The 25804-nt window shown below is 41.5% G+C and overlaps 4 protein-coding genes across 19 annotated transcripts in view; 2 read left to right on the top strand and 2 right to left on the bottom strand.

The window, feature by feature from the left end:
• Positions 1-6125, top strand: part of caska (calcium/calmodulin-dependent serine protein kinase a) — a 104772-nt gene extending 98647 nt beyond the window's left edge. For 10 of the 13 annotated variants that reach the window (XM_079562480.1, XM_079562477.1, XM_079562485.1 and 7 more), the window contains 6 exons: positions 432-547; positions 3517-3597; positions 3680-3760; positions 3824-4026; positions 4105-4188; positions 5093-6125. In XM_079562480.1, the coding sequence (XP_079418606.1) occupies positions 432-547; positions 3517-3597; positions 3680-3760; positions 3824-4026; positions 4105-4188; positions 5093-5269 (742 nt within the window). In that variant the 3' untranslated portion in view covers positions 5270-6125. The remainder of the gene's footprint in view (positions 1-431; positions 548-3516; positions 3598-3679; positions 3761-3823; positions 4027-4104; positions 4189-5092) is intronic. The other 3 variants (XM_079562479.1, XM_079562481.1, XM_079562488.1) reach the window with 1 other exon arrangement.
• Positions 6126-7855: 1730 nt separating this feature from the next.
• Positions 7856-11663, bottom strand: nyx (nyctalopin). The gene is made up of 4 exons (XM_079562771.1): positions 10802-11663; positions 10269-10555; positions 9463-9767; positions 7856-8663 (listed from the first exon to the last, which is right to left on the bottom strand). Exons 1-4 carry the CDS (start codon positions 10821-10823, stop codon positions 7859-7861), a joined length of 1419 nt encoding a protein of 472 aa, XP_079418897.1. The 5' UTR covers positions 10824-11663; the 3' UTR covers positions 7856-7858.
• A 1035-nt stretch (positions 11664-12698) lies between these two features.
• Positions 12699-22874, bottom strand: ddx3xa (DEAD-box helicase 3 X-linked a). Of its 4 annotated transcripts, XM_079562539.1 has the most exons (20): positions 22538-22874; positions 21861-21912; positions 21709-21756; positions 21306-21365; positions 19544-19717; positions 19280-19391; positions 19073-19186; positions 18899-18998; positions 18673-18808; positions 18495-18592; positions 18330-18428; positions 18101-18261; positions 17883-18027; positions 17665-17809; positions 17397-17447; positions 16235-16416; positions 16034-16151; positions 15784-15937; positions 15598-15716; positions 12699-15516 (listed from the first exon to the last, which is right to left on the bottom strand). In XM_079562539.1, exons 1-20 carry the CDS (start codon positions 22580-22582, stop codon positions 15422-15424), a joined length of 2208 nt encoding a protein of 735 aa, XP_079418665.1. In that variant the 5' UTR covers positions 22583-22874; the 3' UTR covers positions 12699-15421. The 4 variants fall into 4 exon arrangements, with proteins under 4 accessions (XP_079418665.1, XP_079418666.1, XP_079418667.1 ...); XM_079562540.1 differs by lacking the exon at positions 17397-17447; XM_079562541.1 differs by lacking the exon at positions 21306-21365.
• Positions 22875-23882: 1008 nt separating this feature from the next.
• On the top strand, positions 23883-25793 carry rpl8 (ribosomal protein L8). Its single transcript, XM_079563797.1, has 6 exons — positions 23883-23923; positions 24337-24480; positions 24559-24700; positions 25036-25254; positions 25327-25442; positions 25608-25793. The coding sequence occupies exons 2-6, from the start codon at positions 24343-24345 to the stop codon at positions 25764-25766; spliced, it is 774 nt and encodes a 257-aa protein (XP_079419923.1). The 5' UTR covers positions 23883-23923; positions 24337-24342; the 3' UTR covers positions 25767-25793.
• The last annotated feature ends 11 nt before the right edge of the window (positions 25794-25804 follow it).

The raw sequence follows: 25804 nt of genomic DNA, 5'->3' as shown, positions 1-25804 counted from the left end.
TAAGCCTTCAAAGTCCTTTATTGAATAAAACTGGACTACAGTAAGACCTATCCAAGTCTGACTTCATAAAGAGACCACGTCATATTTAACAATCAATCATTAGCACATGACTTCCAACTAAAGCGAAAAAAGTTATAATCATCATCATTTCTACCATAATTTAACAAATAAATATATAGAAAATGTCTATGTGTTAAAAATATTGAAAAACGTGATGTCATTTTTGTAATTAACGGATATACAAATTTTAAATAATAAAATAAATAAAAATTAAAATAAATTAAAATCTAAATAGTAATTATTGCTCTACACCAGACAGTGTTTTCTATATTGAAATGAGTGAAGAACATGTTTTTGCTCATAATGGGATTAATTTCTGTTATCCTGTATTATGTCGCTAAAACAAACTGAATATAAATGTGTGTGTTTAGGCGTGTGGCCTGTATAGCCATGGAAAAGACCAAGCAGGAACAGCAGGCCAGCTGCACCTGGTTTGGCAAGAAGAAGAAACAGTACAAAGACAAGTATTTGGCAAAGCACAATGCAGGTAAGCCCAGAGTGACACACATTGGCATGAGAGCACGCCCTGTGCTTTTAAACCACAAACTGGTCTGGTCACAGCTCACGTAACACAGCGCAACCACATCCCGGACACAAAAAAGACGTTACATTTGCAGGAACCTCATCTGAGTCATTTACTCTGAGCGAGACAAAGTGCTGGCGTTTTTTTCTCTTTCACTGCTCACATTTCACAGCTGTGCTCTGGGCTGTGTCACGTTACTGCCGCTGGGGTCAAAGTCATGGTGCATGTGCACATCCTGAGTGTAAACACGGGGAGGGTGATGTTCGGAGCAAACACGCTGAGACATGTAAAATGCGGTGACGCTCGGTAATGTTTGACAGCTTTATCTGCACTGATTATAGCTGCAGCTCTGAAAGAATCAGAATCAGCAGTGTGTTGTGTCACAAAATCTGGTTTATCATTTTAAAACTGATTCATTATCCATTCAACATTTAGAGTCAATGCTTTGACCTCAAGCACAAGTTAATTAAGGAGGGTGTGGACGATTATGAAGGGCATGGTGTAAATCTTTTGCCAAAATAAATGAAAATCTTACGCACAAGCAGCTGATGATCATAACGCTGCAGCTTCAGAAGGGCCAAGAAATGTAAGGAAAGGGTGATTATACAACAGTTCTTGGCAAGGCGAGTTTATTTGCAGAGATACACAAAGTAATCCCAAGTGTTTCACAGATAAAAGCCGAATAAGTATGAAGCAGACACAATTACAGGTAAAAAAAAACAACCAAAAAACAATAATACAGAATAAAGACTCCATGTAAAATTAAAGTGAAAGTAAAAAACGTCAGTTGTCGTATGCTCAGCTACCGGGACCTGACTCTGAGGTTCTCAGAGCCTGAGTTCATCTTAAAAAATGTACCAATGGGATAATGATTAGATACTAAATTTACTGTAGAAAGTTGGAACTATTGAGCAGTTCTTGAGCCGGGGCTGGTGTCACAGAGTCGGTGTTTCGGGTGTCTGTATCATGTAGTGAAAGCTGCACAGTATGTTCCCCAGCAGCTGCTATGTCTGAGCGGAGAATCTGAGACGCCTGAAGGTATCTGAACATCTCACTGTAGCCAGCTCAGCACAGCTCCCAGCACCAGAGGGTCACGTTGCAGCTGAAGTTTACAAACTACTATATGCTTCATTATAGGCACTAATATTGCCATATTTACAGTGTGCATGGATGTATACAGTGTCTGTCTAGTTGTAAATGATGCAAAACGTGCTTCAATGGGGACGTGGAGTATAAAGGAAATGTCGACCAATATCTTTTTTTAAGATTTTATTTGACTAATTTCCTACACACAAGGTTTAAAAAGTGTATTTTGAGTTAGATATTTAATGTTTTTCTGCAATCATTGACATTTCTAACATTTACCAATAGGGACTTTGATCCCAACAGTTCCTCATTGTTCCCCATTAAGTGATGTCACAGTGCTGCATCAGCGTAATTATGAAACGTATATCAAGGGTTTGTCTTTCCGGTTTCAAACTTTGAAACATGTCTCAACTTTATTCAACCCACGTCATCTATTCTCTGTTCGTAACACGACTACCATGGCTGGTTTAACCACTTCAGAAATCACACTTGTTTTATTGTTTTCTACATGTATTTGCAATGTTTGTCTGAGCTAATCGTTTTCTGGAAGAAAGTGCATAATTCTTTTTTCTCCCCCATCTGCGCCATTACCTCATGCTGCTGTATTTTGCTGCATTTTTGACTACTATGTAACTGTGTGTTTGTAATGACCCTCCTGTCCATCTCTCTTGCTTGCTTCTTCTGAACGGCCTCTGCATGTAAGTAACAACCAGTGACTGTCACTGTACCGTTGTCGGTTTTGTTTCTGGTGAACTCGTCAGCAGAAACAAAAAACAAAACTGAAAATGTCCACAGTCTAAAAACGTCTTTCGTAACGCGCCGCTTGCCCAGAGACACTAGTCAGCCTGGCTTCAACTAACACTTACTCTAGACCTGCAATCACGTCTGCTCAGTCTCACTAACACTGGAGGCTTGTGGGTATTGTGTTTCACTTCACAGCCCAAATGTAGGCTGGCTTTGCCAAGGGCTGCAAATGTCTGAGACCACCAACAATGATTGTATCCAACTGGGGTGTTCAAATTATGTTTATTTATAGGTATATAGTTCACCTCTTAACCCCCACCTGAACCCAGCACATTTTCTCCAGTTTGGCTTTACCTGAATCTAAAAGCCGAGAACAAAGCATCAAAATAGCAACGAAAACAAGGATGAAAAGGCAACAAAAAAATGAAAAATAAAGCGATGAAAAGGCCAGAAAAGAGCGTCAATAAACGGGACAGAAAAACAACACAACTATTATATTATTATTATTATTATTATTATTATTTATTGCTCTGTTGTATTGCTTTAATGTTTGGTGCAGCCCTGTGAGGCGACTTCTGTTGTGATATTGGGCATACAAAACCATTAAACTTAAACTTAAACAAAAAGTGACAAAAACAGGTTATGCAGGTCTAAGCTTTCAAATGAGGCGTTACACTGTTGCTCTCAAGTTGAGAAGCTTTTACATTTGGGTAAAGCCAAACTGGAGAGAATGCGCTTGGTTAAGGCGGGGGGGAAGAGGTTAAAAGATTAATTAGTATACAATCAACAACAACAAGGAAGACAACTTAATATTTTAATAGACTGACTTTGAAGCTTATTTGCAAAATAACACAGCAAGATCTCAAAATTGAACGGGAAAGCTGATCTGTCGACAAATAAGATAAAAGGACTCTGAAGGTCTAATTTCTGTTGAATTTCGTGTTTTAAATTTTAGTGTGTCATTGAACATGTCTTGTCCAACTTTCGTTTCCCTTTCCTTATAGTCGTTTTAAGTTTTTGTTCTTTGTTTTTTTTTTCCCTTCACGTTTTGACCAACAAACTGTCTCACTGCTCTGTTCTAATCTTGCTTCAATCGTTTCTAGTGTTCGACCAACTAGATCTTGTCACGTATGAAGAAGTTGTGAAGCTTCCTGCTTTTAAAAGGAAAACCCTAGTTTTGTTAGGTGAGTATCGCTTCACAGAGTGCGACAGCTTAAGCTCAGACTTATTTGCAGGTTAACACTTCACTGTCTGTGTCCTGAACAGGCGCTCATGGTGTGGGCAGAAGACACATAAAGAACACCCTCATAACAAAACATCCCGACAGATTCGCCTACCCTATTCCACGTAAGACTGAAATCATTCCCGTCACACCAAACAGTCCTTAAATACCGCTGCTCTCCCCTCCAGACACTACCAGACCTCCAAAGAAGGACGAGGAGAATGGCAAGAACTACTACTTCGTCTCCCACGACCAGATGATGCAGGACATCAGCAACAATGAGTACCTGGAGTACGGCAGCCACGAAGACGCCATGTACGGCACGCGACTCGAGACCATCCGCAAGATCCACCAACAGTCGCTAATAGCCATACTCGACGTTGAGCCCCAGGTTTGTTTGTTTACAGTATATGATCATATATGTACAATAAAGATCCAAATACTGTACCAAAACTACTTTCTGTTCTAGGCCCTGAAGGTTTTGCGGACAGCCGAGTTTGCGCCATATGTTGTTTTTATTGCTGCACCAACTATCACACCAGGAATAAATGAGGTACGCTCAGAGCATTGTGTTTGTGCTTTTTTATTTTCTTATTCAGCCCATCTTTCTATGTGATGAGACACTGCAGGAAAAACCTTTTTGTTTTTTGTTTTTTTTTAAACAGTTAGCACTTTAAACATTAGCTACACCTGCAAGCAAAGTAATTGTCTGCCCAACAAAACAAAGTGTAACAAAGGATAACTGAAAAGCACATTTCTCCTTCTCTGGAGTCGACAACATCATCTTTTATATCAACAACACTTCCTTCCTTGATTTAGCTTGCAATGCATTTATGTGTCAAATTAAAGGCACACTGCGTAACATTTTGGACCATACTATTGACATTAGTACAAAACATGCTCCTAATGACCAGCTCAACAAAGAATGGATTTGGATGAAATTCCTACCCTGTTTAAATCTCAAATCCTGCTGCCTTTAGTCACATCTCCATCGAAACGAGCTGGAGACGTACCCACTCCCGGTAAAGTTACAGTCATGTCTCAGGAGACTGAGCCGCTCACAGCAATGGTACATGTTTGTTTATACATTTATGAGGTATTTTTCAATTATCCAAAGTTTTTGATATTTACCTGCAGTGTCTCGGCTTAATTCATTGTGTCTATCACTTATCTAAAGTTAAACCTCACTCACCTTTTCCCTTCTAATGTATAGCATGGTGTTTTTTTTTTTTGCATTGGCTTTTAGCTTTTCCTTTGCATGTCTCACATCTTCACACTTGTTTTTGCACGCTGCATGCTTTATCTTGGCATTTTCTTCAGATGCCAAGGTGGTGTCGAGCACTAACTGTAAGTAATAAGTGACAGGGAAATGACTGATTGATGTGTAATGGAGTAGAACTAACACTACGGAGCCACCTGTCAACCATTCAAAACGTATTCATTCCTTTCTGCTATAGGATGAATCCCTTCAGCGGCTGCAAAAAGAATCTGAAATCCTCCAAAAGACATACGCGCACTACTTTGACCAGACTATTATCAACAATGAAATTGACGAGACCATCCGGCACCTGGAGGAGGCCGTGGATCTGGTGTGCACGTCCAGCCAGTGGGTGCCTGTGTCCTGGGTTTACTGACCTTCATCTCTTCCTCTGCCCTTTTACCTTAACGCCAACATCGTGTCCTCCTCAAGTACACAAAGAAAAATACCAGAACTCATGGGAGAACTCTCTACACTGCACTTTGATGGAGAACAACTCAGCATCCTGTGAATACGACCACAGCATTGGACGGAAATCTACTCAAAAAACGCTGCGCAAAAACAACTGTGGCAGCCTTGCCCCGACAGACGACCTAGTTATAGTGTTGTGTAAAATAAATAAAATGAATATTGTCATGTCTGTACTAGCTACGAGGCAACATTTTTTTTGTAGATATTTGTTTCTTAAAGAGACAGTACCGTGTTCCCCCGTTTTTCCATCCAATGTAGCCTTGTCCCACACATAAAAAGACACTGTCAGTGACCTACAACCCCCAAGTAAAAGCACACAGACACTGCAATGTCTCCAAAACACCCTCTGTAATCATAAAGCATTCCCATTTTGACAAGTTGTTCATGTCTGGTTAACATCTTCAGCATCGACACGTACTGTCTCTGAATAAATCCATGCACCGTTAGAGATTTGAATGAGATTATTGTGCATGTGGCCATTTGCAAGTATTCAAGCCATCAGTCAGTGTTCCCTGTGCCCTGTGTAAAACCTCGAATGGAGAAAAGATGCTAAGATAAAAAATATTTTGAAACATTCCAGCAGTTTGAAGGACTGAGCTCAGCCGAGGCAAAGGGAGTTAAAATAAAAAAAATAACTAAAACAAAAGATTGGCACCTATGCACATCCCATACTCGGTAACGGTTCGAAAAGAAACGCGCATTTCTAAACATTGGTCATGTAGTGAAATGTGTTTGTAAAAAATAAATGAAGTAAAAGTCTGGCTGCCTTGTCTTTTTTTCCCCCCCCCACACAAAACATAAATCACACTGTCACATGAAGAAAGAATGTCAGATGTAAATTGATTCTTCAGACGCAACATCCACTTTAGAATGTCAAGGTGTTCATTATTCACCCGACAAGCGTGTTATTGGCACTGAACAGTCCAACTGAAAAGCACTCAGAGGACCTCGGGAAATAATCTGAACTACGCACTCATTTTTCATGGGGTGAACTCGGACATAAAACTGTTCATAAACACAATAGACCCATTTCTCCCAAATAATGTTCACAAATCTGTCTGTGCCTGTGTTAGTGAGCACCTCTCCTTTGTCGAGAGAATTCCTCCCGCCTCAAAGGTGTGGCACATCAAGATGCTGATTAAACCGCATGAATATTGCACAGGTGAGCCTTAGGTTGTCTACAATAAAAGGACACTCTGAAATGTTGAGTTTTGCTTCATTGGAGGGTTTCCGGGAGTTCAGAAAAACAATTGTCTGGTTTGACCACCATAGTTGATCAAGTTGTTATGGACAACGAACCATGCTGCGTTTTATTGATGGCATTTTGAATGGCTCCCCCCCCCCACCAATCCAGAGCAAAGAAAGCAAAACTGAACATTTAAGAGTGTCCTTTTATTGTAGACAACCTAAAGCTCATCTGTGCAATACTTCCACACCTGTGAGGCGGGATGAATGCTCACTAAAATATTTTGGCATATTTGGGAGACATGGGTCTATTACGTATATAAAAAAGTTGTATGTCTTTGAGCTCACCACATGAAAAATGAGCAAAAACCAAAGCATTAACATTTTTGTTGAGTGTATATGACAAGCCTGACGGGAATATAAATAAATGAGCGAGATGACAAGCCTTCCCAGTTCTTCCAAAGCGTAGCCTAATCCCGCAGATTAGTGTGTTGTAGGTCAGGGCCACTGTGGGGCACAAAGAAGTTAACTGCATTTTATTTAGAAAAATACATGGTCACAACAGTCTTAAGTCACAGTAAAAATAAGCAAAATGCTGAAAATGAAGAGCCAAAATTGATATTTCATTCAGCCATATAAAGCAATTGTAGCAACAGCGCAAATGTGATGAAACTGCATTATTCCACATGTCACTGTAGTGAGTCTGCAGCATATCGCAGTCTGCAAAGTTACGTCCACCAAACAAAGCCTAGTCTGTCCATAGGAAATGGTGCAGCAAAAGTCCCTCCATTACGTTGTGCAATCCAGCAGCACCAGAGGACGGCAGCAAGCCTCATGCACTAAGAAGATTAATGCATTTATGGGAAAGCTGGCACTCTGACATTAGTTGTTGAAGAGAAGCAGCAGAGGACATCTGCTTGTAGATAACTGCAGGAGCAAACAGCTCTGAGCAGCTTTAATTTTACACATAGATGTGAATTAAAATTCAAACAACACTCAGACAAGGTATTGCTATGATTATTTTTTTTTTTACATAATATTAATTAAAATGACTATTATGTAACAAATGTAGAACTTCACATTAATATTTCATCACATTTCAACAATAATCCACCATCATCTTTGATGTATCATCTTCAAACTGTAAGCACCCTATATATCTTATTCTATATATTCAGACATGGTGCTTTAATTACCATTTTAGGTACCTGCTAGGCAATCAAAACAGCTTCTTTTCCATTTGTATCCACTGATAAAACAGAACCTAAACCATAAAGCAACAGTGCCCAAAGTTAGTAAATTGTTCTTTTTATGTGCTTGCCATGGCATCACTGATCTGTGAAATGAATAGGCCCCAGAGCACTATGACCCAGATCAGACACCGGTTTAGTCCCCGCTCTGAGGCCTGGTCTGAGAGCTGCGCCTCCTCTGGCGCTGTCCCGTTTCGGAGACTCTCTGTGCTGTTGCCCAACTCCTCTTTCAGTTCTTGTTGGAGCAGCTTTGAAATCAGACTGTTGAACTTGTTCTCTGTCGTCGGCACAATCTCATAGGAGGCCGTGGTCAGGTTTAGCTCAGCAGGGTCTATACAAGTGGCGTTGATTTTAGCAAAGACCACTTCATTCAGATCCATGCCTGCCACGGAGGACGGAGAAGCGCACGGGATGTCCCTCACCAGTTTGTAGCTTTCCATCCACTCCTTCAACCACTCCAGAGCGCAGTCACACTCCCAAGGGTTTCGGAAAAGATAGAGTCGCCCGAGGAAGTAAATGGGCTGGAAAACTGGGAACGGGAGCGTGGTCATGTTATTGCTGTTCAGATGCAGAGTGATCAGGCTGGTCAGGTTTTCAAAAGTGCCCTCCTCGATGAATACCAACTGGTTCCTGTCCAAATATAGGACTTCCAGCTCGACCAAATCACTGAACCATGTCTTGGACACATTGGTCAGCTGGTTTCCTCCGAGGTTGAGCATTTTGAGGCAGCTTAGGCCCTGGAAAGCGAATCGAGGCAGGGTGGTCAGTAGGTTATCATTGAGGTAGAAGTTTTCCAGACGCACAAGATCTTGGAAGGCCTGGTCATGGATTACATTGACGCGATTCTCCTGAAGGTTCAGATACCTGCCAAAGAACAAACAACAATTTAAAAAAAATCTAAATAAGTGCAGTATACAAGACTCCAATGATGACAATACACAGACTGCCTTTTTGAAATGCTGGCCATTCATTTATTCCGATGCAGACGGGGAACAACAGAGACATGATGCACTTGACTGTTCCCATCAGGAAATTTGCCTTCTGCATTTGATCCATCCCTGTATGGGCAAACTGTGGGAGCACCCATTTTATAATCTGAAATTAGGTTTGGTTACAGTTACCTAGCAGGCTGTTTTGTGTTACAGAAACTCTTTTGAACTGGTGTGACACACTGAGGAAACAAGTCAAACAGTTACAAGAACTCATGAAGCACTATTGTTTGTTTTGGCTCAGACTCAAACGAGAACATGCAAATTAAACGCAGAAAAGCCCGGGACATAATTTAACTTGAGGGTCAATGGTTCCAGTCCCATTTGACAGTGTCTGTTGTTGTGACCTTTAAAGGTGCACTTTACAACTTTTTATGTGAAAAAAAACAAAAAACATTCATATTAGGGCTTTTTTTTTTTTTTACCTTTTAGTGACTCAGTGGCATTATGGGTGCAGCATGGCAGCTTTGCTTTCCCTCACAGTGGCTTTATTATGTCTAATAAAGCCAAATAAATAACATTTTGTTCTTACTCGGCTGTTAAAATAGTCTCACTGTGATCATCTGAGATGCTTGCACTGTGTCACATTAATTGTGCTTGAGTTTGTATTTAATGTATTCTAATCAGTGGATTTAAAAGAAGCAAAGTTCACTCTGAGCTCATCCTTGACTTACTTGAGGCTGCCCAGCCCTAGCAGGGAGTTGTAAGCCACAGCTTCGATCTTGTTTCTCTCTAGATAAATATGTGTAAGGTTCTCCATGCCGCGGAGGGCTCCTGGGATCCTCCTCAGGTTGTTTTGGAAGCAGAACAGCTCTTTCAGCGCAATTTGCTCGATGAAAATTCGGTCTGGGATGTTGAAGAGGTTGCAGTCGGACAGGTCCAGGCGCACCAGTCTCTTCAGGCCCGTGAAAGTGCGCGTGTGGAGGTAGCTGATGTACTCGTTGTGCGCCATTCTGAGCTCGATCAAGTTGGAAAGTCCCTGTAAATTTGAAACAAGTCAGCAATTACAGAGAGCATATTAACTTATTGATATATTTTTTGTATATAAAGCACACAGATAAGAATAACATTTAAGGTATTTATGGTTGCAATGGATGTCTTTCCTGACAGGCAGCAACTATGAGCCTTAGGTGGCGTACATCCAGGAAAATGGCCAAGCTGTGGCAAAACTGGCATAAGTGACTCTTTCACTCACCAATTCAATATATCCAATTATCCATAAATGACACAAAGGAGAGATTCAAATTGAATTTAATTCGAGAGCCTCAGGGATTAAGCCACCACAATATGGTGGTTCTGAGTTGGGTGACTTGTGCCTTTTCTGGTTGTACTGCTGCACTATTTCTGGTTGTACTGCTGCACTATTTTTGGTTGTACTGGTGCACAGCTATTTCTGCCTTTATAGACGCTACTTAGAATCTAGATATTGTCCCCCTTTTTTCAAAAAATTCACAAATGCTAAGGAAAGGATAGAATATACCTTGAAAGCCCCAGGAGTGATGAAGGAAATGTTATTGTGGTCCACGGAGAGGGATTTGAGAGAGGGCAGTGTCCCGAAGGCTCTCTCGGACAGGAACTTGAGCTTGTTCTTGTCCAGATTGATGGCAGAGGCCTCACAGGGGAACTCCTTGGGCAGCTCGGACATCCCGCTGCGGTCGCACAGGACAGAGCAGCTCCTCTCCTGAGTGCAAATGCAGGAGACGGGGCAGGCACGAGCACATGCCCACCGCCCCATCACCGCCAGGGGCATCAGGCACAGCACAGAGACTGCTGGGCGAAAGACATGTAGGCCACTTTGACATAATTCATGTATTATTTTATGCTGCCCACTGCACTGGCTATTTGAGTGCTAACAAATTACACATACATTTGTATTTCAGCATTTCAGGCTTATGAATATTACCGTACAATTACTCTATGTTGATATGTGCAATTGTTTAAGTCATCCATAGGATTGTCTAATACACAAGTGATTAAACAATACATTAAAACAATACAAAAAAAAAAACTAACCAGTGAGAGTGAAGATGGTCATTACTGTTGTCTCTCAAATGGGACATGCCAGGATTAACATAGATCTGAAATTGTACAAAAGAAATATGCGACTCATCAGATCATACTTTAACATAGCAAGAGATTGTGAAAACTCAAAATTGGTCATACCTGCACGGGTTCCAGGAGATCCATTTATGACTTGGAACATCCACAAGTCCATTCTGACCATCCCACACAAAGGGTTAGGGTTCTTTTCAGAGCATTTCTGAGCCTGCCGACCACCCCACAGCCTCCCGAGCGCAACAATATGTGGCTTGGTTAAGCGTTGCACCTTGCCCTGCTCTGCATGCATGTGTGTGTCCCGTTATGAACACACTCAAAAAGCCATCTCTTAATGGCACTCAAATCCCCTGGATGGAGGGATGAGGAGAGGCTGGTTGGCGGGATTACAGAAGTAATGCGAAGCCCCCAGATGCAACAGACGAGGCAAAGCGGTAACTTAGAAAGACCGATTAGGGTTACTACTCACACGGCCTGAAGTTATATGTAAACTTATCAGAAATGCAGATGTTGAAATGGTTGAGAAGATTAACAAGCCATCAGTGCTAAGACCGGATTGACAGCTAGATCAATACAATTTGCTGAATTAGTTTACAACAGGGAACATCACGGTCCAGAGTGCACATGCGCCACTGTCCTAAAAACCCATTTCTGACAATGACCAAAATTATACAACCCTGCTGTAATGAGTGTTAAGTTATTACAGAAGCCTTGAGCACAGTAGAGCTCACCGGCCTCGGAAACTGAGTGACCTGCACTCACTTTTTATGGGAATTATAGAAAAATGTAGGTTACAAGCCATTTGTTAACTCAGGCTACAAGATTCAGGTCAACAAAAATAAAATGTGAGTAGAGTGAGTATTCAGGTGCCCCCCGCGCAAAATTCTTTGCCCCATTTTTTGCCCGAATTTTTGTCCAAAATTCTTTTGTCCAAAATTCTTTGCCCCAAAGAATTTTGGACAAGTCTAGACAAGTCTTTAGACAAGTCTAAAGATGTGTTGGCATAATAACTTTCTCCACTTCATATATTTTCTATGAGCAACCCTTAAAGGTGCATTATGCAACTTTTTTATGTGGGTAAAAAAAAGATAGATTTTTTTGTGTATTTGACCTTGTAGTAACCCAGAGGCTGTAGGGTTGGCTCGCCTGGTGCCTTTACTTTTGATTACAGTGGCCTCTGCAATGCTCCAGAATCCCTTGTTTGGAAGGTTTTCACTGCTGATGGACCCTTTCATCAGAAAACCTACAAAACAAGTGATCCTGGAGCATTGCAGAGGCCACTGTAATCAAAAGTAAAGGCACCATGCTGACCATTCATACAGCCGCTGGGTCACTACAAGGTCAAATACGCACAAATATCAACTTTTTTGTTGCATTATGCCCCTTTAAAGAAAAACTCAATCTCAGTAATTGTTTAATGTATATACAAGAAACATTGTGAAGTTAACCCCGCAATGATTTATATATATATATATACACACACACACACTAGGGCTGAAAGATATATCTTTATCGCATCGATATATGAACATTAGAGATAATATCGAAAACGAAACAATATCGTTATCGTATTAATAAACATTAAAATCGAAAATATATATTTTCAATGAAACTGCACTCTTTTGTATCATTTTAATTTTTTCTGTGAAAATGCTTGGTTTTCACCTCAGTTATATCGTATTGTATCGATAGATATCTAGCATGAATATCGAGATATGAAATTTTGTCCATATCGTTCAGCCCTAATGCACACTTTTGAACTGATACCATTTACGTTTCAAGAAATCAGTGAAACTAATTTTCTGCAATAAGTCATGCAGAAGTAACTGGGAGTCACAAGAATACAAGCCACACGTTTAAGAGTATAAATGAAAATTTTATAGTTCAAAAAGAAGCCCATCCGATTCATACCAAATTTAATTTAGCCACGTGCCCTGTATCCAAACAAGGCTACAGGCGCTTGCTACAAATATCCTCTGCACAACAGTAAACATGTATTCAGAAAACATGCTTGATCTTGCCAGATAATTTTGCATTCAAACATTTTATTTTGGTAAAATCATACAATTGCACAGCTGAGTTTTTCCCATGCAGTGCAGTGGCCTATAAGCTAATACAGAAAGCAAAGTCTACGTCTAAAGAGCCATGGGTTCTTGAGGGAACGTGGGACAAGTGACAGAATAGGCCCACATTGAACCCACAGGCTTTTATATATGCAAATACAACAATGAGAATTAACCACATGTTTATTACTTTAAGGATTGCCATGTGCCAGACATTCACTTGAAAAAAATTCAGGTCAAATTAGAATTAAACGGTTGTTAATGCACACATTTGGAGAATCCTAACACTTGCACTGATACGCTTAGGAAATATAGTTGCTCTTTAACAAGCTTTGTTCCAAACCTTGGCATATTTGATCAATGTTAAATTTTTTGCTCACCAATCAATTTAGTTGAGATGACAGGCCCCTTGATAAGGCCCTTCAACAGCTGTGGATATTTTACGTCGCGTGTATTTTAAACATTTAAAAAGCTCACACTACCCCGAAATATATAAATTTCACGCATACAGGTGACATTCAACATTCAAGTGCCAGTGTTTTTTGTAATGTCTTTTGGTCAAGTTTCTGAAACTTTCAAAGAATCACTTTGAGGCTTACAAAAATAAATATTTGTCAAAAATGCTTAATAAATTACACAAAACTAGCAGCAAAAGTAGAATCTAGAAATCTGTGCAAATGGCTAAATTCCCAACTGCTAAATCCCCTGGTCCCAAATAAATCCTGGTTTAACATTGAGAACCCTTCCCCTTTTGTAAACAAGCTGCGTTTCTCCACAAACTCCTCACACAATATTTGGAAGCTTAAGGACACATATTCAAAGACATCTATATAAAACTCTAGATGTGCAATAAAAGAACTTGTAAAACTCGATGGGCACAACGAAACTAGGGGCTACAAACCAAAACCAAGTAGCACCATTCAATCTCAAGCTCTCATCTGTCAGTGCATCCGCTTATAATTCAAATTCTTATAAAAGTTTTCAAGGCACAACACCCAATGAGAAAACCGGAGCATGACGGTTAAATGCCCCATCTCTACGGTCGCCGGCTGCTCCTCACAGGGCATGTATATGCCCGTACTCTAGTCTCAAAGGGAAGAGGTCCAGCCTGAGCCCTGGCCAACCCCCCCATAGTCCCCTGCGCAGAAATGAAGGCGGTGCACTTCGAAGTTCAAACCGCTACCTGAGCCTAACCACCGTCACAACTCCAGTGGGAGTGTCGCCCCGCCCCATTCCTCATTGTTAAACCTCTGCGATCAAATGCCTGTCTCTTAAAGATGACCCATGCCTCCAACGCAGCTTGAAAAGAGAAAACGTTTGTAATTAAGTTAAGCCTGCGACTCAGTTCACATGTCCTTCCTCCTTGACCAAAAAACAAAACACTTGCAAGCGTAGAATACCATCTGGGGCTCATGGTTGTGCGCGGATTCAGTTAATTCTTGCCACAGTACGCCCTCCCTTCCTGATGGTGTGGTCCTTGATGCAGCCACTTTCACGATGGCAGGCATTTTACTTCGATATTAGAAGAGAAAAAACAAACTTCAGTTCTTAGATTTTGCGCACATGCCTGCACCATAATGTCTCAAGTAAAAATTAACACAAAAACACCACCCACTTAATGTAGCTAGCACTCAGAACATACTAGCTGCCTTAACACTGTCAAGTCGACCGAAAACTGCGGAGTAACAAGTTCCAGCATCTGTTATTTTTGATTCTCAGCGAGTGTTGGCACTGAGCTGGATGACTTCTGCGTTTTAAGATCATCACAGGAATGGCTATTTTAAAGACCATGCCCTTTTTTCTTAAAAAAAAAAGGAGCCTGTCCAGGATAGAGTGAGCCAGAAGAGTAACCTTGTCCTTTAGGATTAAAATACAGTTGCTTTACAAAGTGGCCCAGATTTATGACGATTAGTAATGGCTCCAAAAACTGTTCAACTGTCAGGTAAAAAAAAACAAAAAAAGAAAACAAAAAAGAAAAAGCTACATGATATTTCTACATTAAATTTGAGTTCAAATGGAATCGTGGCGCTGAAGCCACAAACCTAGTGTTTGCCAAGGTTTGATTAAGTCCAAGCTTTTTCTTAGTTTTACAAACAAAATAAAAACAAATTTAGAACTCTTGGCCATGTTCATTTGGTGAAATGAAAACAGATTCCTGTTTAAATTCAAAAGGCACAGTACATTAACATACAAATGAGCCTCAGGTAATTCCATTGTTTTTTCCACAAAAAGAACAAAAATACTTAAACAATGACTGTCCGAGGTTGCTATCGGACAATGCATGTATGTCAGCATCCATGCTCACTCTGAGGTGTGCGAATCTCTGCGCTCTCCAGTGCCCGGCACGTGCTGGTGCTGCACTTCCGGTTTGAGAGAAAGGGAATGGCAGAGAACCAGGGTTGGTAATGTACTGTGTTGTCAGTGAAGCTACACAGGGAAGTTTGTTGTGGTCTGGCTGAAGTTAACATGTGGTTTCCATTTGGTTGGTTGACAAAGCAACCCATTCCTATGGCGACTAGTTGCCCCACCAATCCACACTACCAGAGTGGCTGTAATTTCCTCCATAACCATCATTGCTGTAGAAGTTGTTGCCGCCACCACCAAATCCACCTGAAAAGAATTAAATAGTTAAAACCCCCATCTTTGAAAAAATTTCATTTAAGCTGGTCACACAGGCCTGTTGTTGCTTACCTCCACCAAAGCCTCTGTTTCCCCCATGGCCTCCAGGGTTTCGTCCCGTACGGCTGTTCCCGAAGCCTCCAGAACCAGGTGTCTGACGGTAATCTCTGGCTCCAAATCCCCCAGAGAATCTGACGAAACGAAAGACATTTGTTAACTTTTGAAAACTGTGGCCGCTGAAAACTTTGGGATCTTTACCTCTTGGAGCGCCCACGACCGCTGCTCTTGTGCTGGTGCTCATAGGCCAGGCTCTCAAGCCAGGAGGGCACCTCCTGCTTGGCCTCCACCAAGATGTCCAACAAATCTTTGGTAATATTGCTGTTTTTGTCGTTAAAGAACGACGTGGCCAGACCTGCATTGAAAAGCATCATATAATTCAGAAAAAAATTCAGCAGAAATGTTGAAAGACAAAAAACAAAGTGCAACAACAAAACAAAAAAAAACTTACCGAGATTGCCCACACGTCCCGTACGGCCAATACGATGGACGTATTCCTCAATGTCACTGGGCAAGTCGAAGTTTATCACGTGCTTCACATTGGAGATATCCAGACCTCGAGCTGCCACCTGAGGAAGGACACGCCTTACTTAAAACCACTCATTTCATTTCATTTTCTGCATCCATGTTGTCCCAACATGTTTATACATACAGCTGTTGCCACCAAGATGGGACAGCGTCCTGAGCGGAACTGGTGCAGGGCCTCCTCTCTGTCTCTCTGAGTGCGGTCCCCATGGATGCTGGTGCAAGCATAACCCTCACGATAGAGGTAGTCTTCCAGGGAATCTGCTCCTTTCTTTGTTTCCACAAAAACCAGAGTCAAAGAATCTTTACCTACACAACAAAGGAATTACAAAGTTAACATGCGGGGTGTACAATCCAGAGAAAACAACAAAAAAGACAGCAAAATCATCCAAAAACTAGAGATGTGAATGGAAAAGTATAAACTTGATGCACCCTGAAAACCATTAACTATGCTTTGGACACTGCGTTTCAAATTTTAATACTGAAATTGCAATAATTCACATTGTGCTCAGTTAGATCTTAAGGTTCCAAGTAGAGCTCCAAAATGCAAAAAAAAGATGACAAATTGGAAATTTGAATACACACTACAATCTTTCTGTATATTGAAGCTCTACTTAAAACCAGTTAGGCTCCAACACTGAAAATGTTTAGTTCGTACATTATTCAAATCACATGATTTCCAGTACTGCCATTAATGGCTCTCAGAAGTTCATTTTATACAAATGAGTCAAGAAATCATTCCAAAAGAAAATATTCTAAAACTGATTGAAATGCAAATGAACGAAAATAAAATGGGGATGATGTTTTACCGCTGCTCTTAGGGTGTTTTCATGCGTGAGGGCTTTGTGCCCAGGAACGCATTAGTTTAAACTGTATCTACTACGAGTTCAGACCGTGCACGGTCACCTGGCTACGCAGTGGTCATTTCTCATTCGCAGCTAAACGCAGTGAGAATGATGCGTGTGACCAGACAGAAATGCACTTTGAAAAGACCAAGACTTTAGAGCGAGACTAAGCCAAATTGGATCAAATGCTATATTCCAAAATCCTAGCTCTGCAGCACACGCCTTTTTCAAAAATACAAGTTCCAAGTCTTCTCTTCAACTCAAACAAGAAATGAAATGTTTCTCCTGATGAAGCTGTAATGATGAGTCAGCTGTCAAACATAAAATGCAGAGCAACCACAAGGGGTTGTGTATGGCCATAGACAAAAGGAAAACAAATTGAGCAGGGGGACAAGATGAGCTGTGAGATGGTCATGTTTGGTTTGTATGCATTCTCATACTTACCAGGCTTCTCCGGGGTCTCTGCCACATTTTCCTGAACCTCACTGGGAATAACTGAGATAAAACCAAAGCAGCTTATAAACAAAGGCTGCTCAGACACCTTTGCATTACCATATGAGCTCACACATTTACGCACCTAAAACTACTCTATTTAGCCAACTACATTTTTTGGGGATTGCCAACACACTTCCACAGGGTACAATGAAAAGTTGGGGCTCAGTGGTTTTCATGAAAGAATTGCCCATAACTTAATGCATATGAAAGACCTTACCTGTGGCATTTAGGAGATCAAGGAGGAAGGATCTCTTGTCACCATCCTCTACCCAGACAACTTTCTGAGTGATGTTTTCTGAAGTTGAACCAACACGCCCAACTGCCAGGAAAATGTAGTCTTCCAGGAAATCCCGAGCCAAGATCTATCCGAGCAAAGACTGAATTAAGCACAATACACAAACTCGGCATACACCTATAAGATTTAAAATGTTGTACCTGAATTTCCTTTGGAAAGGTAGCACTAAACATCATAGTTTGACGGATTCCTTTTGGTGGCATGGTGTCCTGTTCCACAATACGTCGGATCTGAGGCTCAAAACCCATATCCAACATGCGATCAGCCTCATCCAGGACCAAGTAACTAACACATGTTTAGTTAGACAACCGTGTACTAGAAAATACCAAAAATTGCATCATTTCAACCCTAGACTTACTTGCAGTAATCCAGGGCAATCTTGCCCCTCTCCATCATATCAACCAGACGTCCTGGTGTGGCAACCAGCAGGTGGCAGCCTCTCTCCAACTCCCGGATTTGCTGGCCAATATCTGCCCCACCATAAACGACACAGGGACGTACACGAGAGCGATAGGCAAACTAGAACAGGAGGAGGTTAAAACCTAGTCAGTCACAATGTATGCCAACAAAAACACAAAAAGACTCACCTTGCGTGCTTCATCATAGATCTGCAAAGCCAACTCTCTGGTAGGAGCCAGGACGAGGGAAATTGGGTACTGCTTACGGCGGCCATACCTTCCATTCTCCTAAAAGACAAAGCTTCAATAAGCTGCTACATGAGGTGGTTTCCAATAGTTCCTCTGGGACATTACCTGGCCACTGTTTTTGGACGCCTGAAGTGCATCACCAGGACCGTCTGTGTAGATCTGACTCAGCACAGGCAACAAGAAGGCAGCGGTTTTACCAGAGCCTAGCAAAAGAATAAAACAAAATCAAATCAAGACTGCACTTGTCTTAAATCAAACGAGTTTCAATTCTTTAAGAGCATACCAGTCTGGGCACAAGCCATAAGGTCTCTCCTGCCCTTGATGATTGGGATGGCGTATTTCTGAACTGGTGTAGGGCGGGTGTAACGGGTGAGGGCGATGTTGCCCATGATAATCTCACCCATGTCCACATCACTGAACTGTTGTGATGGCAAAAAATAAATAAAATAACTGGTTAAAACTTTTTTTTTAACCCAATACGGGCAAAGCACGGCGCAATATAGTCTTACACTTTCAATATGCTGTGGGCAGTTGTTTCCAGTGGCCTCAACGGGAATATCATCATATTTCTCAAAGTTTATGCCTGTGTTGCTTGCAGCAAAAAGTTCACTGAAATCAAAACGAGATATGGATTAATTCACTGTAGAGAACTCCAGATAAAAGATGGATTTTTTTTTTTTTACTTTTCAAGGCGCTCATTGCGAGTACTGGGTTTGGACCAGTCCTCTTCTCTGGATTCCTCCCAACGATTGTTTCCTCCACCTCCACCTCCACCTGAGTAACCTCCACGCTCATATCTGTACAACATTTTATGTCAGTTAGATGCATGTCTAAAGGAGATGTAAAAAAGCACCATCATTATCAAACAGGGAAAATAAAAGGCCACTCACCGCCCCCTTGAACTTCCCCCACGGTCATTGAAGAAGGTATTCTTGGTACGATCGTTTCGTCCGCCAAAACTGCTGTAAGCAGCATCTCTTTGAGCGCCTCCCCAGCCTCCATCTTTGTTTTCAGAATAAAAAATAGTTTAGAATTTATAGAGATAATGTCTCATGTGAAGAAAAGTAATGGCACCAACACAAATGAGAACAAGGGTGGGGATGGTGATATTAACTACACTACATCAACTAAGCAGGGCAGTACGAAGTCCCCACCTGCATTTTGTAAAGGCTGATTAAACGTGCTTCCACCCCCGTTACCATGGTAGGCCCCCCGCCCACCTCTATCGTTGCGTGGGGGTCCACGTCCTCCGAAGCCCCCGTTTGTGCGGTTGTCGTGATAACCATTCACATATCCATTGGAGCGGCCATTGTCCCATCCAGGAGAATCTTTAAAGAGGAACAACGCAGGTTGTCACTATTAACTCTTTAGGAATTAAATGCAGACTGTGTGCTACAGTCAGGACAATGTCCACCTCTTCCACATTTCTATATCACATTGGAGGTTATGTCAACTGCAACCATGTATCATTAAGACATTTACCAGTCTCAAGTACAAATGTGCAACTTTTGGGCCAAAAAAATCCCACTAGAGCCACACTAAATCTCTGTGGGAGATGTTTACCACAACAGTCTGCCCAGCTGTGGACACTGGCCGACTCATTGTTCCCATCGGTGGCCGGATTACTATCAGTGCAGGCTGAAGAGGCGGCTGGTGGTGGGGGACATCCAACGGTTAGCAGTGCCATTGTACGGCATGCCACATGGCCCGAACTCAGTTTTAGTAGCGAAGGAAGGAAGGTAGACCAGCCACACATCTGCCCACATTAGTCCAACTGGCTTAGCGGCAACTTTGGTTTAATAAGCAGAGTCGACTCAAAAACTCCTGCAAAACTACAGCCCCACGCAGGCACTCAAGCATCACATCAGTCCACGGCAAACGCAGCCACAACTTCTGTCTTTGATACTTATCTGAGTAATGTCGATAAGTCCTGGTTTATTAGAAGGTTGAGAAATAAATTTACCCAGACTTGTATCTGGACAATAAAAGTGTTGACTTCAGAACATTCACAAGATTAATATAAAAAATGCTTAAGCTTTGAATGCGCTGGCCTGCTGCAATCGCAGTATTGTCCGTTTAAACAAAAACAATGCAACTCATAATTTTGGTTTCTGAAAATGTGATGCTGGGTTGAGTATTAAAACCAATAATCATGTTAATAGTAAAACTTTAAGCATTGTATACGCTCATAGCAAAAAACAACAACAATATAAGTAACACTGGTGGAAACTTGCAAAAAGTCTAAATTACTACATAAGCTTTTAGAGCAGTGTAATAAAGTGGCCATCACCATGCATGATGAGCACCATTGGAAGCAAGTGTTGACCAACATGTTATGCCTCTGATTACAGTGACTGACAAAGCAAGAAGGTTGATTGGGCTTCACTGTTTGAATTGCAGCCTTAAATTAAGTGGCATGACATGCAGACACAGGTCATAATATACCACATCTGTTTCGGCAACCACCATTGTAGGCATGGTAAAAGGCAAGCTCTTGAGAGGCCAGTCTTGGGTAACCTGAGCAAAGGCATGGAAGAAGACTATAAAGACTCCATGAATTACTAGCTTACACAGTGCAGATATTGGCTTTAAGGTGACAAGTAGTTACGAGGCTTACAATCATCCCATCCTGAGGGATAGCCATTTCTTTGTCTTGGCTGACATTCAGCTTGCCACGGCTGTGGGCACTGTTTAGGAGAAACTTGAGGGACATCGAAGGTGAATTCAGTATTTTCAAATGTATTTGTTTACACCTAAGTTCCAAAAGCAAGCATAGAAGCACCGCAGCCAAAGCAATAAATTATGTTCATCACTAAAATCCCCCATTCAAATTGGCTTTGCTGGTCTGTAAAGTGGTCAGTTCATGCATCTGGATATGCAGTTGGCCCTGAGCAAAAGCAGACAGAAGGGACTTACACAGATTTACTGGTGCCACTGAATAACCGCACTGTCTACCAGAGGAATAAGCATTTGCTGCTGTGGAATGAAAATAAATAAACGAGAAAAAGTCAAGTATGCAGACCCACAACAAAATACTGCTGCAAAAATGTACAGCCCTTTACAGAGCAGTCAACTGTCAATCTGTTGTTCCTTTTCATTCAATTCCACCACTTCCTCTGCTAGTGAATTTTCCATGTAAATTAATGCCAAATTATTCTTCAATGTATTGAAAATTACAACAATGGTGGTTCAGCGAAAAACTCCATTTGTTTATATTTGACAGCTCGAATTCTGGAAAATAAGCGATTGCTTTAACCGGGCTCCGATTGGTTGAAACCGGTCAATACACACTGCGTATGACGATTGAGTAAATACTCACCACTTTTGGCAGCTTCTTTGTTTCTCAGATGTGGCGGAATGTAACGCCCTGAAGAAAATAGTGCGCGTTAAAATTTGAATATTGTCATAATAAAAAACAACAATAGCTCATATTAGTGTAATTTGTAAAGAACATGGTAATGAGAAACTTACTGCCGGTTCCTCCGCCTTGTCCGTCAGCCGAGTTCAAGTCTAGGGCAGCAAGCTACAAGAGAACATCACATTTGAGTATGAACAAAGTAATAACTACGACACAAATCTATAGGTAAACCAAATGAAGCAGTAACTAAATATGGACAAAATATCACATGGGATGTTTCCTGACGAGTCCTAATGCTGTTTACCAATTATGAATTCAAAAAGAAATCGAGTAGACTTCCCCTTCATGTAAGGATATTTAGCGAGAATCTGTGTCACCTCAAGCGTCTATTAGTGCCAGCGCGTTTTTTTCCCCTGCGCCACGTTTCAGATTGAGGCCTGACATTAGCCGGCTACTGTACCGGCCCGAGCTAAATATTACACAACGGCTAAACGGCTAAACAAAACGAATAAATACCAGGGGGAAACTGAATCGCCGTGACTATTCATCAGCGTCGGTATCAAACTTTTGGTAAAGCATTAGTTAAATAATTACAAATCAATGTTCGCTGGCAAAAACGCAAAGGTCCTCCGCCATCACAATTTCTCACACCATCACCACCATTTTACCACCGTTAGCATGTGAGCTCAGAAAGCTAATACAACGTACGTCTCTTCCTTCTTGGCCGAAACTGGCCACATTACCACATTATCAAGACACTTCTTGAGTTAAGAATGTATTAAAATCTTACCTGCTGATCTAGACCGTGTGGATTATCGACGACCACATGACTCATAACTAAAGAGTGTAGTAGGGATTATTTTTTTAAGAGAAAGGATTTTCTTTGTTAGCACGCTTAGCTAAGCCGCTGATACGACTAATTTCACCCTTTTTCGGTAAAAAGTTCGATCTTGGTACAGCAGTTGCTCGTAAATTTAACTACACGCCTACTTTAAATAAATATACTATTGATAAACACTACAAATAAATTACGTTTCAGTTCGGTAAGAAAAGGTTACTAGAGCTGTTCAACAAAACCCCCTCCCGGCGGCTTGACCGTGGTGGAATGAGACTGAGTGTTCAGGTAACGCGAGATATCACATCTGTACACCCGGCAAAGTGCTCGTTGGGGAAGTGTCGCGATATTTTCTTTAATCTCGGTTTACCAGGAGCAGCCAGGGAGGGGAACTCTCATGATGACGTTCTATATTACCATATTACCACATTACTCATTACCATATGACTGTTATAGTTCATTGGCTGAAAAAAAATCCATGGCTAACCTGTAGTCTTGTTGTAAAAAAAAAAAATTAAAAAAATGACAATAATTAATTAACCTCTGTAAAAGGTGTCTGTAATGCTGTTTGGTTAACACTGTGACATATGGTTCTAAAGCCCTTGGAGGGCGAGGCAGGGTCAAGTATTAAACCGAAGCTCTGTACGACCACTGAACTCATGTTCGAACGTCTTTGACAATTTGCATAATGTCTATAACACTTTACCAACTTTCACCCTGAGCTGTCGTGTTAACCGGGGAATCTTGGGCTACCTTCGTAAAATGGTAGAAGGTTAGGGGCACATTTAAACCGATAATTACCATTACGGAAGCTAGATCTTAGTATTTGCTTCAAATCGCACATTCTGTTCCTTCTGGCTTTGGTAGCTGGCTCCATCTACTGACAAGAAGAAGCAAAGATATTTGCACCATTGTAACCTAATGCAAAGTTAAACTTTATTAAACCCCTTAGGGGTCAAATGCATTGAGGACGCATTTGAACCATCTTGCTGCAGGAGCAGTGGGCAGTCAGCGTCAGAAACACCGGTCCGGAGGATAATATTGTAAATTGTTTTAGTGGTGGAAACCGGAGTGCCCGGAGAAAACCGACGCAGACACAGGGAGAAGATACAAACTCCACAGAGGAAGAACCCGGAGGAAACATTTATTAAAAACAACCTTTGTGTTGTACGCATCGAAATACAAAGTATAATCTATCGACGGTACATTACTGTGACAGGGAGTAATGCTCCCTGAATTTTTTTGAAATACTCAATTTCCCATAATTCACGTCGGTAATTTCTCCGGAAGAAAACGCTTGCGTAGTGCCTTGTACTTCCTCTTTCCGTCAACGGGGTTTAGGTACGACAGCTTCTGTGTTTTCCATCTCGGAAATCTTCCTTAAATCAATGTTTTAAATTGTCATCCACACTAAAAACTAATATAGACGTGTTCAGCTATAACTATGTGGTTGGATTTAACATATATTTTTTCTGAAAATAATGGTTTTAGTGGTTTATTCAGCTTACTTGAGTCCACTACTGTCATGGCGCTGTGATAGCGGTGTGTATCAGCTAAAGACCGGCATCTGTAATGTTTATCCATGATGAATGTTTGACTTGAATCTGTACTATTCATAGTTATTCACTATTGGCTCCTACGTCGCCACTGCCTTACGAACTGTAGCACCCATATAAAGCAACTTCTACAGGCCGACTTGCTAAATAGGATTCTGTTGACAACTGAGCTAATTTTTCCTTGACTCTGTGTTGCAGTGCACGATGGGACGTGTAATCAGGGGACAGCGTAAAGGTGCGGGCTCTGTGTTTAAAGCCCATGTAAAACACAGAAAAGGTGCTGCTAAACTCCGTCATATTGACTTTGCTGAACGCCATGGATATATCAAGGGGATTGTGAAGGTATCTTGACATCTGACACATTCCATTTTCTATCATGTTAATGGCAGTGTTTTTAAACCGACTTTTGGTCTCATTTAGGATATTATCCACGATCCCGGTCGTGGCGCACCTCTGGCAAAGGTCGCTTTCCGTGATCCATACCGCTTCAAGAAGAGGACAGAGTTGTTCATTGCCGCTGAAGGCATCCACACCGGACAGTTCATCTACTGCGGCAAGAAAGGTAAAACAAACCTTGTTTTTGTAAATGTGTGTATATTTGCTGCATAATCTTGTATATGCAATTGAGCAAGTGTTCCCTACCATTTTTTTCTCTATTCCATTTTGTTAATTTAGTCCCAAACGTCATTCAGTGCTTCATAGTGTTTCTAGGTCTGGTCAGTGTTTTTGAATGCAATTTTGTTAGATTGGCCATACAAGATGATAGTGATTCCACACATCACCTGTTCCTGTTGTCATGCCCCCACGGGAAGACTCCTGTCTTAAGGCGTTGTACAAGACAGATGCTGCTTTATGTATCCTGCATGAATTGAAATTGCATCCTTTTTTTCCTTTCAGCTCAGCTTAACATTGGCAATGTGTTGCCTGTGGGAGTAATGCCTGAGGGTACCATCATCTGCTGCTTGGAAGAGAAGCCTGGAGACAGAGGCAAGCTGGCCCGTGCTTCTGGAAATTATGCCACAGTGATTTCTCACAACCCGGAAACAAAGAAATCAAGAGTGAAGCTTCCCTCTGGATCTAAGAAAGTCATTGCCTCTGCTAACCGGGCAGTTGTTGGTAGGTTAAAACTACCGTGGTAGTGGCTCAAATGTATACATCTTTTGCTTATGCTATCAAAATGTGTTCTAGGTGTTGTTGCTGGAGGTGGTCGTATTGACAAGCCCATCTTGAAAGCTGGGCGTGCTTACCACAAATACAAGGCCAAGAGGAACTGCTGGCCACGTGTCCGTGGTGTGGCCATGAACGTAAGTGGAGGCATTTTAAGTTTTTTTGAACAAAGTGTCTCGCCAGCAAAATTACAACTTGGTTATTTTCCCAAAGCCAAAGGATGTGAATGACTTTGCAGATTTGTGTAAATAGAAATGACCTGTCTAAAAGCACTACATAATTTTTATTTATTTAATCTACAGCCTGTTGAGCATCCCTTCGGTGGTGGTAACCATCAGCACATTGGAAAACCCTCAACGATCAGGAGGGATGCACCTGCTGGTCGCAAGGTCGGTCTCATTGCGGCCCGTCGTACAGGCAGACTGCGTGGAACAAAGACTGTCCAGGAGAAAGAAAATTAAGTCTTTCTTAATAAAATGTTTAAAGAATATTGTGTCTG

Source organism: Gobius niger (genome assembly GCF_951799975.1).
Source record: "Gobius niger genome assembly, chromosome: 9".
Lineage (NCBI taxonomy): Eukaryota > Metazoa > Chordata > Actinopteri > Gobiiformes > Gobiidae > Gobius > Gobius niger.
The sequence above is the reverse complement of the archived record's forward strand: the minus strand, read 5'-3'. Positions and strand labels throughout refer to the sequence as shown.